The sequence below is a fragment of the Homalodisca vitripennis genome, chromosome 6, assembly GCF_021130785.1.
Source record: "Homalodisca vitripennis isolate AUS2020 chromosome 6, UT_GWSS_2.1, whole genome shotgun sequence".
NCBI lineage: Eukaryota > Metazoa > Arthropoda > Insecta > Hemiptera > Cicadellidae > Homalodisca > Homalodisca vitripennis.
The window spans coordinates 152,378,248-152,395,352 of record NC_060212.1 but is presented as its reverse complement, the minus strand read 5'-3'; the positions used below and the strand labels follow the sequence as shown (position 1 = coordinate 152,395,352).

At 31.7% G+C, this 17,105-nt stretch overlaps 1 protein-coding gene across 1 annotated transcript in view; it reads right to left on the bottom strand.

The window, feature by feature from the left end:
- The window catches only part of LOC124365026 (HEAT repeat-containing protein 1), a 53,898-nt gene extending 45,777 nt beyond the window's left edge, over positions 1-8,121 (bottom strand). The window contains exons 1-5 of the mRNA XM_046820912.1: positions 7,951-8,121; positions 5,228-5,426; positions 2,703-2,919; positions 1,931-2,174; positions 533-784 (exon numbers count right to left, since the gene is read on the bottom strand). Of these exons, the coding sequence (XP_046676868.1) occupies positions 533-784; positions 1,931-2,174; positions 2,703-2,919; positions 5,228-5,372 (858 nt within the window). The 5' untranslated portion in view covers positions 5,373-5,426; positions 7,951-8,121. The remainder of the gene's footprint in view (positions 1-532; positions 785-1,930; positions 2,175-2,702; positions 2,920-5,227; positions 5,427-7,950) is intronic.
- Positions 8,122-17,105: the final 8,984 nt, after the last annotated feature.

Here is a 17,105-nt window from a genome sequence, read left to right as displayed (position 1 = left end):
ACGACATCGGGCGCTCACGGAGGAATCGTCCAGTCTCGCACGGAAGTAGACTTCATACTGACAGATTTTGACAAAGATAAGCGGGAGGCTATTGTTTCGCTTCCCCGAAAGATGCTCGTGAAGTACACTGCGGGAAACGACTGCCAACATCAGAAAAGTAGTACTATTTTTAATAATAAAAAATACACGGAGGAAAACTCCGTTTAGCACCCGATGTAGGGTTAAGAATAACCTTGTGACATACACTGTAGGAAGTTAGAAAATTTAGAAACCCCAAAATGAGGGGAAAATATCAAAATAACCCATACATCAAAAGTTTAATCCTCAAGAATATGGGTATGTGGTATAACTCAAATTCTTATTCAACTATCACACTCTCTTGCATTATACTACAAAAATAATTAATACATACAGATATATTTGAGTTAGAGTAAAATATTTAGTCCAAATTATAATTGTAATGCAACAGAACAAACCTTCTTTCATTTTATACAATTTTCTATGTGTAGGTAAAAAAACAAAATTTACTTACTTTGCAAACTTTGTAGAAAAGTTCACTGAAGATCCTGGGAGTGAGGTGGATTTTGGTGACAAGATATCCAAGGATCATGAAGGCAGAAGCGGCAAAGTCCAAGTGGCAGGAGCTGAGACCTGCGATGAGGGAAGGTAGGAGATGGGTCACCTGAACCTCGGATACGTGAGGGCTCTGGTGAAGTGCCCCAATCACAGTAGTACAATAAAATGCAAACAGAGTTGTGAGTCGCACACTTTCTTCACCATGGACCTGAATAGAGCAAATACTTTAACCAATTATACAAAAAGGAAGAAGTAGTATTTGTATTTTCATTGCAGGAGAAGCTCTTCTTGTTAGAAAACAAATTATTTCAGTATATGAAATACACAATTATACAATTATTGTAAATTTATTTCACTAGGCCTCTACAACACCAAAGATGTCAGTGTCAGGTATGACTTCAAATAATTTGAATCAGTATAAATATTCTTACAATTAGAAACCATTATCAAATGAATTAAGTAAAACTTAATACAGTATTTGTATCATTAAAAGTATAATAAATATACATATGAAAGTTTGGGTCAAAAATTTTTTTTTATTTTGTTTGAAGAAAATTTAATTTTGGATTGTCCGAAATCATTGTTCAATATTTTATCTTCATGTTTCTTAACATATAATATTTGATAAGCATTGATTTATTCTTATTGTACACTGATTTTAGTAATGTGGAGTTTTTAAAGGTATGACTGAATTCTAGTCCAAATTTGGCACAGATAACATTTGAGTTTGTCTGTATTCATAATGTCTTAAATTAGTTTTTAACAGTTCTTATTATTTTATTTATGTAAATTTTGTTACACATTTCACAGCTAATACTTTAAATTACCTTTTAGTTTCCAACTAAAATGTTGTGTTTTGGATTTTGATTTATGTTGTTCTTTGTGGAAAAAGGCTGTTTATGACAAAAATATTTTATAAATAGCTTTTTTATTTCTTTAATTTATTGCTTTAATGGTATTTTTATTTCTTTCTTATGGACAATAAGTCATAGTTGCCAAATACGTTTTTCTTCTTTGTTACTTTTAGTAAAGTGATTCTTGATTATTTGGATAAGTCTTCAATCTCTTATTTATAAACTGTCAATTAATTTTGTTGAGTATCAGTAATTGTAAATTACTATACTTTTTATATTATTTAGTTCTTTCATGTATTCATTGGAATCTATTAATCCTAGTGTTTAAAGTTATTCGAGGGGTATGTAATTTCGTTTACTGCAATAGTAATATTTGTTTTGTTTAAATTTACTATAATTTTAAGTTAAGCATTGTAATTTTAAGTTTATCAGTACGTTTATACAATAACTTACAGTATTTATAAGTTATACAGTGCATCATCACTAATCACTAAACTAACCTGAACTCCTTGCAGGGGAAGATTACAAATAAACTTGAAAAATGAAGTATCAGAGGATGCTCTTGACAGAAGAAAGATTTTTGACATAGGAATGCCTTCTTTTTTCAATGGTTGCAGCCAAATCCACTTGCCTCCTCTCCCTTCCAGAGGTAAAATCTGAATCATTCTTGCAAAAATGTTTGTATCATGGTAAGGCATAATTAGGGCCATGATACTATCAATGTTGTATTGATGAATGTGAAATCTGAAATCAAATGAGCTAGTAAACATAAAGCCAGTTGAATACTAATAAAGTATTTTAATTAAATATTTCTTTATTTATTACAGATCATTGCTGATGATGGAAACATGATAAAAAACAGAGTTACTACAATTTATTAGTTTATAGTTACATGTACAAAAGGAATATTGAAAAACAAGCATATTCACTTGAAATTAATTGGATCTGGTGAGTCAACCCTGTGGGGAACAAATGGACCCCAAAAGTTTAAAATGCAGTCATTATCCAGAACTTCTGCAGATTTGAACAGTATGGTATTCTTGTGTTTTATGAGTATGTGTGTTATTGGGCACTTTTTTAAAGTGATATTAACCAGAGTCTCCATTACTATTGTACAATTCTACTACAAATATCAACTATAAACATGAGAACATTTGATGACTTGTACTATGTAATATATATATATTACGTCTGAATGATGTTGTGAACAGACAAATCTTTTGATTACTACAGACCTCTAAGCATGACAGAATCCTAGACTATTTGACTAACCGGCAAATCAGCCATTCCAGAGCCTTGTGCGCTGGGTCCAAGTTCAAATATGGCGAAAGCAATATCAGGAATCTGTTGATCAGCTGGTCTAGTTTAGCATTGGCTTGTTGGTCTTCCACAGCCCGTTCCAGATGTAGGCTTGTTTCATCAAACAGTGATTTCTCAAATTCCGCCAAACGAGCATAAATGGTTTTCAGCTCCTCCAATCCACTTAGGCCTAAATAAAAGCACATAGTGAACTGAGATGAAACTAAGGTTAAATCAGTGTGATATCATATATGTAAAACAGCAATTGCAAATAAAAACAATAATAATTACAAGAAACTCTACTGTTAAAATTTAAAAATATTGTGTTGCAGTAGACAGTTCTTACAACTGAATTGTGTACTGTTACAATGATCATTCGAACAATAATATACAATGAATAATAACAATCAAATTTTTATAAATTACCACTTGCTTTCCATATATTACAAATCTTCAATGCTCAATCTATATACATTTGACTTGTTACACACATTTTGCCAACAGAGTTAACTTACAATTTGTACTGACCCCAACAATATTCTATGAATCTCCAACGACATAAGGAGCCAACACTATATTTTATTATAAGCTTTAAAATTTTCTTTACTTGCAAATTATCTCATGCACTGCAAGATTTTACTGACCAACTTGTTAAACTTGTGATAGAAGTTGCTCAAATACAGAAGTTCTTTGAGATTGAAAGATTAGATTTTTTAAATTGTCACTACCCCTAGTATAGTTTTAATATACACATAAAAAAGCATAATATTGATTCATGTAAATAAAATTAATATCAATAGGTATTAAATAATTAAATTGACAATGTTACAATAAATACAATTACGCCTTCTTTCAACCAATTTTTATCAACCTCTTCCGCAATAGATAGGATTATTTAATGTTCTAGCTCTTTTAACAAGATCTATTTTTAACATAGATTATAAAAGTGTTTTAGGTACATATACAATAAGTGGACAACGAGTTTTTATATTAATGTAAACAAACGATATTCCTTAATTACACCCATTAATATATAATCAAACAATACTGATGTATTAATATGAACAATTAACCTAAATCTATTATAGTGTAAATACATTTTCAGATTGTAAACATATAATACATGTTCAACAATAATAATATCTATAACAGCAAGAATTATTTTTATTTCAATGTGTTTGTTTTGTTGTTATCTTTATTATTTAAATAATATATTTCCTACTACCTACCTATACTAGGTACCTGTGATTCTAATTTTGCGTTTGATCGTTACGGTTCCTTTATTATTTATAAGATTATATCAATTCAATTCAATTCAAAACCTTATTTATTTCCAAATAAAGAAATTACAATTCCATAATAGAATAATATATACTACAGTAATTTTCAAGTATGATTAAAACATTAACATTACTTAAAATATAGGAAAAAAGTACCCACATAGGCAAGCCTGTGCGTGGGCACGAGTCGTTGAAAAGATAGGTCGACCCACATTGCCGATAAGTTTTAATCATATATAACTCAGATATGTAGCACACTTAACACACTCACGTACATACATACATAAATACATAAACCTAGCTCCCATTACAATAGAACTAAAAAAAAGTAAGTAAAGTAACGGGCATAGGCTGGTAACAGACATGAGCTTGAAGTAAAAGAAAAAGAAAATTCCTATCTGTAATTGGATGCAATAACGTTCTCCGTTGCCTCCCCTCCCAAATCCGTAAGCCAATTAACCAGTAGCTTCTTAAATATTCCAATTTTTATATTATAAAAATCAGTTAATGGTCTCGGTAAATTTCTAATCAAAATTTGCATTGTATAATGAGAATTAGTTAATGTAAAGCTTTTAGTTAATCTATCTGTTAAAATATGTACTGAAACCGAAATCCTAGTTCCTATGGTTAGTTTGTCTGAAAATTGTGTTATTGTTTTTATACATATACAAAACCAATGTTTTTTACATATAGCTGCCTGACCCCCAAAACTCCCATATCATTAAAAAGTGCAGATGATGCATAACGGTTACCTTTACACAGGGCAGTCTTAAGAATGGCTCTTTGGACTGGAATATCATTTTGTATTTTTAAATGAATTCTTTTAATTTAAAATGTGTGACTTATTTAGTGTTTTAGATATATAGATATCGACTGATAGTTAGTTTTGTTATTCGATATATTAAATATCGACGATTATACTAAGCGATAAAAAAACTGGGTTCGCTTATCACACTTTGCCGATAAAATGATAGTACATAACAAACCTAATGTGAAAGCTGGAGTAAAATAGATTCCAAAAGTAACAGAAAACATTTGTTATTTGTATATATTTAGTTTATTTCATAAATACAACTGAAATATAATACAATTAAGTAATAATTAATATATTGAACAATATCAATGTAACAAGTAATGTTGATAAAAACTGAAACAGTTGTACTGCTTGTGTCATTCTACCTCTCACAATAATATACATCAAACTGTAAAGTCACTCACCTATTTTGTAAAAGGTTGCTCGATCGATGTCAGCAGCATCTTTTGGGTTATAAAGTAAGGAAGTCCTCTTCTTGCTATGAACTAATATCGATGTCTGTGGAACAGCTAACTTTTTTAACTGTTCTGCCAAAGATGTTCCAGCCATTATATAGGACTAAATGAAGGACACTGTACAGTACTAATTCTTTTGGTCAACAACCTGAAAACACAGGATATTTGCCAATGATATAACAATATCCCAATTTCATACAGTCTGCAGTATATTGAAGCAAAACAATTATCAACACCTAAAGTGGCACATGCATATGCCACACTCTTGTGTAACCTTTGAACTAAAATTAACAATATCTATAAAATTTTACATAATTTTTGAAACGTGTTTGGAATTATAATAGAATAAAAGTAAAGAAAATAACTTTCTTTTTGTTTATAAGAGTTAGTAAAATTATATAAACGCCAACATTGATATTATTGTTATACCTTATATGAGATACAGGTGATCTTAATTTTACTTACATACTATTTATTAGTTAAATACAATTGGAAATTGCTGTTTTAAACAATAACTTGAGCAATCGTTGTTATACTAGTGAACGTTTTTTTTTTTTTTTTTTTAAACACTAACACAATAATTTCATGTCTTCACAAGTAACATTGGGTTGAGAAAGCAACAAAATGTGAAGTATAAACGGAGGATTTGAAGGTAAGAGTCAAAGATGAAAACAAGGTGCTATTTATATGTAGGAAAATAGGCATACAGCAACATTTAGTTTGGCAGTTTACCTATCCAAAAATTTCTAAAAGATGAAAGTAAAGTTATCTTGAGAGGATCCACTTTTTGCATTCCCTTAAAAGTTTTAAGTATCCTGTAAAATAATAGGACTTATAATCGTTAACACCTTCTATACTGAGTAGGTACTCTTAATTGTCCAGTACGCACTTTGTAACCATGCACTTGTTAACGTGTTAATTGTAATTGATGTGTTGTTTAATGTAATCCACAAACTTTAACATACTTCTTTTGTTAACATATTGTTTAACATATTTGTTTCTTTTAAAACATATATAAATATGAACTGCTTATTCTGATAAAATATTTAATAGTTTTTATCAAATAATTTTAGAAAAATGTGTGTGTCTAATTATAGTTTGATATTTTATTCAATTATTTTGTTAGCCATACACAAAACTACAATAATAAAATTGTATTTTTTACAAAACTTTGACGCATTGAGAAATTATTGTACAGTAAAAGTAAAAAAGAATTGTGTCTGTTTATAAGTAAAATTGTGTGTAATATGACGTTTAAAGCTCTGGATGTGTATGAAATAAAATTTAGGAACTATATGAATGTTGGGGAAATGACTTTTTGACCCATGATTCACCACGGACATTAAAAAAATTATTATCAAAGTTTCGTAAGAATTGGGTATTTTATTTTCTATAATCTGGCACTACAATATATTATCAATTAATAAATGGTATTAGAAAATAATTCCCTAATGAGGATAAAACTATGGCTTGTAAAATTTTTTCAATTAGTGTTTTGTGATTGTCTACCCATAGGGAACTCATAATAAAAAAAATTAGGCAAATTAAAAATGTTGAGCAACATGACCTGGGTGATTTGAAATGGATTGACCCTCCCCCCAAATTTAAGAAATATTTTTCGTAAATTTTATATTTGATTAAAAAAAGTGTTTATTAAAAAATTTTGTATGGTTAATTTTACAATATAGTATAATTCTACGTTTAATCCTGAACACAAAAATATATACTTTTATTTATATTGCTTTTATTTTATATTTTTAATAATTTTTTTTTTTAAACCTTGCGCGAAGCTCCAAAACAGCCCGACACTACAGGATGAAATGACTGCCAGTTCTTGGGTTAATAGATTGTACTGCAATTTTACATGGACATACTTAAGGCTCTTTATATGATTATAGGCCTACTATTATTTTGAAAATTCCTCCGGAATATGCCTCTCTGGTCTTTAAAGTAGCTAAATCTCTCGTCTTTGGTCTTGGAATATTAATTAAAAGATCCTGTTAAATGTGATCAACTGTTCTGTGTAAACTTTGTTTTTGACAATACAACCATATGTTTAATTAATGAATTACTATTAATTAGTTATTAATTTAACTACTATTTTCAATTTGTTTACATTTATACTGTGACAGCATAGAGTTAAGAGTAACAACACTTTTGTCCACATTTTCTGCAATCAATGTGGAACACAGGGCAAGAAAATATCCGGATAATAATTTCAAAAGTTTTAATAAAACTACACCTTTGAAACTTTAAAGGAGTAGATATAAAATTCAAAATTACTATCTAACTTTAGCTATAAATTTAGACTGTTATACAACTTAAACACATCTTAGTTGTCTTTTGACAGAAGTAGGCTTCTCAGATATATGTATAAATATTTGATTGATGGGGAAGCAAGACAAAATCAAGTATAGAACAATAGGTATATTTATTATCATAGTAATGACCAGAGTAAATTATGATAGCCATAATTATACTATTTTTAAATATTTTCTTGATTGTGACCCCGAGGTTACTCAACATACCTAGTTTTTACCAAAAATAAAAAATTAATGAAATGTTAATTTGTAGGCTATTTCATAAAAAGGGATAATTGCAAAAGACTTAAGTAATATTCTACACACTCCTCATAAAGTTTGTATATTGGTAAGAGTTTCCTTTAAACTTACCTTCAAAAAGATTGAATTATTTGCAAACCATCCAAATTAACCACATTAATAACTTAGTGTATCTATAAATTATATCAAATCAAAAGAAATAACATAACCTCAAAACAGAACACATGGACAATACACCTGTGCTACGCTACGTCTTCTTATGGTTGTTGTTAGAGATGTGACGACGACGACACTGCACTGCTGCAGACGGCACTTGCACAACGCAGTATTTGAGAGAAACGCATGAAATCTCAACCTACACTATAACTAACAATTAGCGTGTCGCAACAGATTTTTACGTATTGCAAATATTATTTTCATTTATTAGCATGTTATCTTTAATTTCAAGACTATTTGAGACTTTAATGCGAGAAATACTACTTTAATACTTATATGACCAGTATTTTTAGCAAAATCTAGTTTTGTTTCAGAAAATATAAGTGTACAGAACATGTTTTAATAACAGTTACAAAATAACCATTATAATAGTTTTAACAAATATTATTTATTTATTTATTAACGGCAATATACCATTTTACATATAAGGATATTAAGATAACAATATATATTATAGAAAAAATACAAAAGTATAAATAAGGAACAATACAATAACATGTTGCAAACACGCCAACCAACATGTGTAGCTATAAGCCAAATCAATAAGCAAACTTAGTACTGAAACAGTGGTTCAATAAATAGTGTTAACACTAGGAAAATCATTTATTATATAACAATAACAGTATTAACAATAATAGCAAACATAACCGTAACAATGAAACAACGCTAACGTACATTAACATAAATCAACCAGTAAACTCGTGGTAATAAATAACATTAATAGACTAATATAAGGTAATCGAATCTAATAATAATAACAAAATATAGAAGATAAGGTATACAACACTATAAACAATAAATATAATATAACGACTTAGAAAGTAAATCTGTTAAGTAAGCCCTCATTCGTCCGTTCATTCTGATAGGTAGTCAAACGTACTGTTAAAGAACTTCTTTGCAGCCTCGTGAGATTAGCGTCCATCCCCTTGTTTGTCAAGAAAGAGGAGAGAACGCCTGCCGGCGAAACCTGGTGAAGTCCATCGAAGAACAGGTCACACCCAGACGCAACCTGATTTCCCAGGCGAATAAACCTTGCGAGAGGACTGTTGAAGTCGAAGTTGGTTGAGTGGTATCTTCGACCAGCAGATCTCGAGATCTTGTGTTTGCCGGAACTCTGAGGTCGATTTCAGCTAGGAGATCTGGACAGTTCATGCGACCATTTCACTATCTTCCAGAGAAGGACAACATCAGCCACGTCACGTCGCAGGGCAAGAGGTGACAAGTTCAGATTGCTGGACTGTTCACTCCACAGGCACATCAAGATAGGCAAAACCCAGCAGGACACCAATCAAGCGAAGAAAACGCCTTTGTAGAGCCTCCAGTCTCGTCCTATTGCCAACAGTGTAAGGCGACCACACGGGACTTGCATATTCCACAAGCTGTCTCACAAGGGAACAATACAGAGAGCGAAGAGCAGAAGGGTTGTCGATGCTCTGGAGAATCTTGCTATGAAACCAAGCATCTTGTTTGCTTTGCTACTGATGTGGTCTATATGTCCAGAAAATCCCATGTCGCTGGCAAATATAACGCCTAGGTCTTTTATACACTGGGACCGTGGAATGGATGTACCAGAAATGGAGTATACGTATATGACTGGGGATTTGATGCGGTGATAAGTTATACAAGAGCACTTACTGGGATTTACAGACATGTTATTCCTGACACACCAATCCTCAATTTCGGAAAGGCTATTTTGAATTTCTTGAGAGTCTTTTGGTGTAGACACAGTGATGAAAATCTTCAGGTCGTCAGCAAATTGTAAGGCCTTTACAGTTAATTTGTATAGTAGGTCATTGACAAAAGACATTGAAGAGGCAAGGTCCCAGCAAAGAACCCTGTGGAACTACTGAAGAAGGTGAGAACTGAGTGGAAATGGCGGAACCAATCCTCACGACCAGAGAAACGTTTTTGAAGATAACTAGAAATCCATGACAAAAGAGGTTCAGCCACTCCGTAACCCAGCAACTTAGACACAAGAATTGTGTGGTCGACCTTGTCGAAGGCTTTTGCCATATCGATGTAGGCTGTATCAACTTGGTAGTTCTTGCGAAAAGCAGACAAAACATATTCTTGAAAGAGCAGGAGGTTGGAGACAGTAGACTTGCCCTTCATAAAACCATGTTGGGAAGGATGGATTATTTTGGATAGAAATGGATTCAGTCTATCTACCACGATACTTTCAAAAACTTTGCCAATTGCCGGCAGAATAGTGATTGGACGGTAGTTACGTATGTCGCTGGGATCATTTGCTTTATGTAAAGGAATGATGAAGCCCAACTTTAAAGAGCTAGGGAAGATTCCTTTGTTAAGTGATTCATTGAACAACACTGTGAGGGGCTCAGCTAAGAGAGATCGGCAGTGATGAAGCATAGATGGCGGTATATTGTCAATTCCAGCTCCCTTTGTAGTGTCCAGATTCTTAAGCTTGCTGAGAACTTCTTCTGTTGAGGTTGTTATGACACAAATAGAATCGAAGACGGGATAGCTTAAAGCTAGGTGAAACTCGTAACGAGGGAGAGTAGACTGAGTTGAAATAACTGGAGAAACAGCTGACATATGCTTGTTGTGTCACTGGCTACTTCATCATCTAAATGCAGACTAGATGGCATATCAGGAGTATTTCTTTGAGCTTTAACTAGTCCCCAGAAATCTCGTGGATTAGATGATATGTTTGATTGAACATTGGACAAATATCGAATGTGGCATTCACGAGACAGCGGCATTATTATAGACACCAACAATGTTAAGTTAGCAGGCCTATATATCGTTTAAAAACCTGGATTCAAACTTCAAGAAAATAAAACATATTAGTTCAATTTGATGAATAATTTCTGCTTTGAGAAATATCTTTCAAATTGCTCAAAAATAAACTATAAATAAAAATTTGTAAAGGACAAATGTTAAAAACCTGTAAATGTTCGCAAATTATGTTAGATTAAAATGAGATTTGGAAAAATATTGAATTGTACTCAAGAATAATTTCAAGAAAATCTGGTATCAGATCCTTTTTACTATCTAAAAGTCTTTTTAACACTCTATTTTGTTAAAACTCCTCTTAAGCTTTAATAATGCCTCTAAAATATAACTTTGAACGTTCAAACTATTTATGGCAGAAAAACATTACCGTATAAAACCACTCTGTCAATATAAAAAATGGAAAGGCCGTCGTGAGATTGACCGATACGACGGAAGTGACTATTTCTTATAACGGTCTGTGAATATATATCTTGGATAAGTAACTTTGCTAATTATTAAACACTAAATTTTTATATTTGAAAATAATGTGAGGCACACAATTCTTTAACATAAAATGTGTCATATTTTTTCATTAATTTTACACATACTTTTAGAAATATTTTTTTTTTTGCATTTCAATTAGTACAATGATTACTAACTTCTAAATATTAAAGTAATAAATATTTATCAATATCCATTATTATTGTTTGTATTAGTTCCTACAATTTGTTTATTACCATTTTCCCTACAATTTGTTTATTACCATTTTCCCTACAATTTTGTATTTCCACAATAATTACTTCATTTTCATTGTCATATTCTAAAAATAAAATTATGGGTTTAGGCATATATTAACTGAAATAAGTAATAATAATTTTGGAATAAAATCTTGCGAAATGTGTTGTAAACACAGCATTTATTATTGTTTCACATCCCATTGTACTTATGTTTTCATCGTTTGAAATTGTTAAATCTAAATTATATAAAAAAAGGTAATTAATATTTCTGACGTTTCTTCGGAAAAAAATTTATATATATTAAAATCTGTTTTGCGTAATTTATTTTTTAAGTGAATATAAGGTAAGGAACATAATGTAATTGAGCAAATGTTATAATTATAATCAACATAAAGATTAATTTTCTTCCAGAATTAAATTACACTACGGCTTTGTAAGCAAGAACATATCTAATCAATTTAATTTTCATCCGTTTTAAAATCTTGTCAGTACAAAACTAACAGTGAACTGGAATAGGAAAATATTAACCGTAATGAATTTAAATTTAGAATCCGGTGAGCTTTAAATACTGATATTAAATAAAGCAGTAAGGTAATACATTTTACGTTGGATTCATCAATAAATAAATTCGTAGTTCGTAGATTTACTCAAACAATATTTTACAATTATATTTTTAGTTTATTGCAACGAGTTTTGGAGTTGGATATGTTTAGTGTTTTAAAGTCAACATAGCTAGCGATATTACTGTCATTTACGTCAATAATAATATGAGTAAACATATCGAACAGTTACAAAACACTATTAGATTAGAGAAGGGTCTCGTTATTTTCCTTAACATAGCTATTTATTGTACGTTATTGTGGTTTGTATTTCCCTTTTAATCTCTCCGGACAGATTTTTAATTTTTTTTTTTTCTTTTTTTTTACAATCTGTTTATATACAACAAACAATAAGAAAATTTGATGACAAATCTTAAGGACATGGTTAATCAAAGTTCATCAACCTTAATTAACATAAACATTTAAGAGATTGTTCATCTTTAAAATCGATCAGCCAAGCTTAAGAAATCATGTCTTTTTAGCCGAAATTGATGGTCACTGTTGTCCAGCAGATTAATAAGCCAAGTAGTTAGGATGAGAGTTTAATTTGTTTTGATACTTGATGCAGAACTTTGGAATTTCTTCAGTAACAAAAGGGATATTCGTGTCTCTGTGAATGACTTCATTACGAACATACCATGGGGCCTGTAATATCTTTCGGAGAACTTTAGATTGGAAACGCTGTATAATTTCAATATTTGATGTAGAAGCAACTCCCCACAGTTGAATTCCGTACGTCCAGATGGGCTTTAGAACAGTCTTGTACAACAACAGTTTGCTTTCTATTGATAAATGGGATTTGTTCCCAAAAAAGCCAATTTTAGTTTTGAAAATTTTGAATTTAATTGGAGCCTTTTGTTCCATATGTGTGGTTTTCCAAGTCAGCTTCCTATCGAGATGTACACCCAGATACTTAGCTTTCATTTCTTTGAGGAATTTGAATGTTGTTTAAAAACACTGGTGGACAGGTGTCATGTTTCAACGTAAATGTGACGTGAACAGATTTAGTTTCATTCACTTTAATTCTCCAAGTTTTAAGCCAAACTGTGATAGAATTTAAGTTAGTTTGTAGAAATTTGTGATGCTTATAACATGGTTGGAGTGGGATGCCAGTACGGCAGTGTCATCGGCGAATGTTGCTGTCAAAGAATTTTGATTAGTTGGAATGTCTGCAGTGAAAATTAAGTACAGCACTGGTCCTAGTACACTTCCCTGAGGTACACCAGAGTTTATTTCATTCAGATCTGAAAGACAATCATCAAACTTGATTTGAAAATACCTTCGTTCTAAATAAGATTTTATAATGTTTGTAAACAGTGTGAGGTAGATGACTTTTTATTTTAAATAGAAGCCCTTCATGCCACACTTTGTCAAAGGCTTGACTCACATCGAGAAATGCTGCAGAACAAAATTTTCTTGATTCTAAATCTTGCCTTATTATATTAGCTACTCTATGGACTTGTTCGATAGTGGAGTGGTGCACTCTGAAACCAAACTGATGATTGGGAATTAAATTGCATTCAGTTATAAAAACCTGAAGTCGTTTTTAAAATAACTTTTCGAATAATTTAGAAGGTATAGGTAGTAGACTGATTGGCCTGTAGGACATTACTTCGTTTTTGAGGTTTTCCTGGCTTAGGAACAACAATAACTTGAGCCACCTTCCATTGTGATGGGAAGTATTCAAGCCTCAAAATAGCATTAAAATACGAAGGTAAAGAAAAAGAGTATGGCTTTCCTAGGAAGCTCTTGTAGTATCTTACCTGTTATTAACTCATAACCAGGGGCCTTTTTTGGGATTAAGATTTTTAATCTCATCATATATTTCAGATGGTTTAAAGGAGCCAATAGGTAGTGAGAGTTGGTTAGGTGAATCAAGAAACTCCTTTACAACATGTCTATTATCAAAGTTGTTATCTACAGGGTATGGTTTGAAAAACATTACTAAAATATGCAGCAAACAAATCAGTTTTCTCTCTGTTACTTTTCGCCCAAGAACCATCTGGTTTAGATATTGGAGGAATGGGCACTTGCGGTTTCTTTGTGCTTTTTGTTACTTTCCATAAAGAATAGTCTGTTGCTTCAGTTGGGGAGAGATTTGAAGTGAAATTCTTGAAACCATACGTTTTTTTAAGTTTTTAAGCAAAATCTTTAACTGTCTTGATGCTCTGTTAAACATTGTTTTATCTCTTACATTTCTAGAATTTTGCCATATTCTTCGTAAGCGACGTTTTTTGAGCAATGTGCTGCTTAATATATTATTGGGTAATTGATATTGCCACACGTTGTATTATTAAGTTCAGGCGTTTGCACTCCAAGCAGATTTCTGAACAGTATAATTAAAAATTTCACAGCGTTGTCTATTTCCTCTCTTGTTTTAAAGTGATATATTAAGACTTAAACTGTCATTTAACGTTTCACGAAACTTCACCCAGTTTGTACCTTTATTTATTCGATAAGGACGTTGCCTTTTCTTTCAATACAAATGATGAACTTATTGATAGGATGACCGGAGAGTGATCGGGACGAACAAATCAAGAGATGAAACAGCCTCCATATAGTTAGGAGAAAATACCTCCCGTAACAAAGAAATCAAGAAGATCTGGAATTTTTGTTGGGATCTGAAGGCCAATAGGTTGGTTCTCCTGTAGATACGTAACTCAAGTGATTGTCATTCATGCAATTTAACAAATTTCTACCTCTAGGGTTAATCAACCTTGAACCCCACATGACATGTTTGGCATTAAAGTCACCACCTGCTACAAAACGAGGCCCTAAAGTTTCGAAAAATTCGTTGAATTGAAGTTTGGTAATATTGTGGCCTCGGGGGACAGTAAACACCAGAAAATGTAAGTGGTCCCATCCAGTCCTCAACCACTATGCTTGTAGCTTGAATATGATCTTCTTGAAATCTAGGTAATTCATAATGTTTTATTTTGTTTTCTGATTAGCACAGCGCTACCTCCATGCGCCGTATTGTCAGGGTGGTTTGTAGAATAAAAAGTAAAAAATTTGGGATTTTGAAAAAATTTAAGTTTTGTAAAGTGGGTCTCAGAAATTAACATAATATCTATTTTGTGTATTGAAATAAAAAGTTGAATATCTTGGCCATGTCGGGCCAAGCCAATTGGCATTCCAGAGTCCAATCCTATAAAATCTATTCATTTTAGTTTTGATATGACAGTTGTCAATAGGTTAATCAATGTACCTATTTGCTGGGCTTGTTGAGACATCATCATTTCGAACTTATTTAAAAAAATCCATCAATTATTTGATTCAGATTGTGATTTGCTTCTACATTTGATTGACCTGATGCCACTCTAGCATAAGATAAGGTTGGTGATACTGGGTGAGACTGATTACCTGTTGAATTTTGAGTACGAACAAAGATATAGGTCTATCTATCTACTTTTCGATCTTGCACTGGAGGAGGAGTTGTCTTTTTTTTAACGCTGGTCTTAGAGGTGGAAAAGCCTTTTTCTTAATATATCTTTGTAAATAGAGCAACCTTTATAGTTGGCTGGGTGCTCACCACCACATAATACACATTTGGGAGGAACATTTACAGATTTAATTTATTTTTTTTTTATTTATTTATTTATTCCTAACTTTGTGGTTATAAGCTTCTATAGCTGTTTTATTTTCCTGGGGTTCCGTAGAGAAGTGCATATTCTTAAAGCACTACTCTATAAGCTCTGTCACCCTTTATTTGGTATGTATGGAAGTTTACTTTCATGTTAAGTTAAATGTTTTGACTAATGCGCGGTAGGCTTCAATAGTATCAGTGTTAATTTTTACTTTATCTCTAGCTATGCATTTAAATGAATATGACTCTTTTTTAATTACTTGTTCAATGTTTACCATCATTTTACTTATGTTGACAATGTTGGGGACAAAATATAGGTGGAGGCCTCACCTTCGTCCTACATTTGTCGTCATTCATCGTTTCTTCTTCAGAGCCTAGGTTGGCGTTACTCAGATTTCAAATCTGTTGTGCAATTCAATAGGTCTAGCAGTTTTTGCAACGTACTCTGTAGGTCTACAAGGTTTCTTAACATCTAAAAACGTTGGCTGTTGACAAATGTCTTTTGTTTCTAGTTGTTTCGATTTGCCACTCGTTTTGATTATTGACATCGTCATTAGAAATAGTTTTTCCTGAAATGATGTTCATTGTTTGCTTATTAGAACAATAATTGTGATCATTAGTCATGGTATCAAAATCCAAACAGTTTGAGTTGTTTTGAAGGGGCAAATTTTAAGTTGTCCATTACCTTCTCACTTGAAAAACTACTAATAGTAAACAAACACTGAAAAACAATTAAAGTTAACGGGTTAAGAGGTTAGTTGTAGGAAAAGTACTGGAAAAAAAAGGATTACGAAAAAAATCTAAACATTTTTACGTAAATTATGAACAAAAATGTTTTAAGAACTGTTTTATATAGTTTTAACCACTAATTGGGTAAAAAAAAACTGATTTTTAATTAACGCTCAATTTTTGTTAGTTCAGATCAGGTGTTTATATAACAGTTTTGTTTACGTTTCGGTAAAGTTGCCATTCTACTTTGAAAGCACGTGGAAAACATAAACAAGAGTGTGACGCGAACGATAGTTTTCTCCCGTGCATAACATTTAAGTGTCACACGAAGAGGTTTTTAAACGTTTTATTTTATATTACTTGCCCATTTATGCACCGAGAATTTTCAAACTCTACACAATTTATAAAGTAGGGTTTAAAAAAATATTTTGTGAAAATTAAAGCTTCCTAACAATTGTAGAAACAAAATGGTGACATATTGAAAATTTTACCGTTTTGCTTCCCCTATAAAAATTAATTTCCTGAATTACCTGATTTGATTATTGCGTTGCATTTTTAAAGAACAGCTGTATAACGAGAAGTACTAGTATGTGCATCAATGCTCCGCCTCTCTAGGTAAACCGAAATCACTATAGGAAGGTTTGAACTTGTAACTGGTGCTCC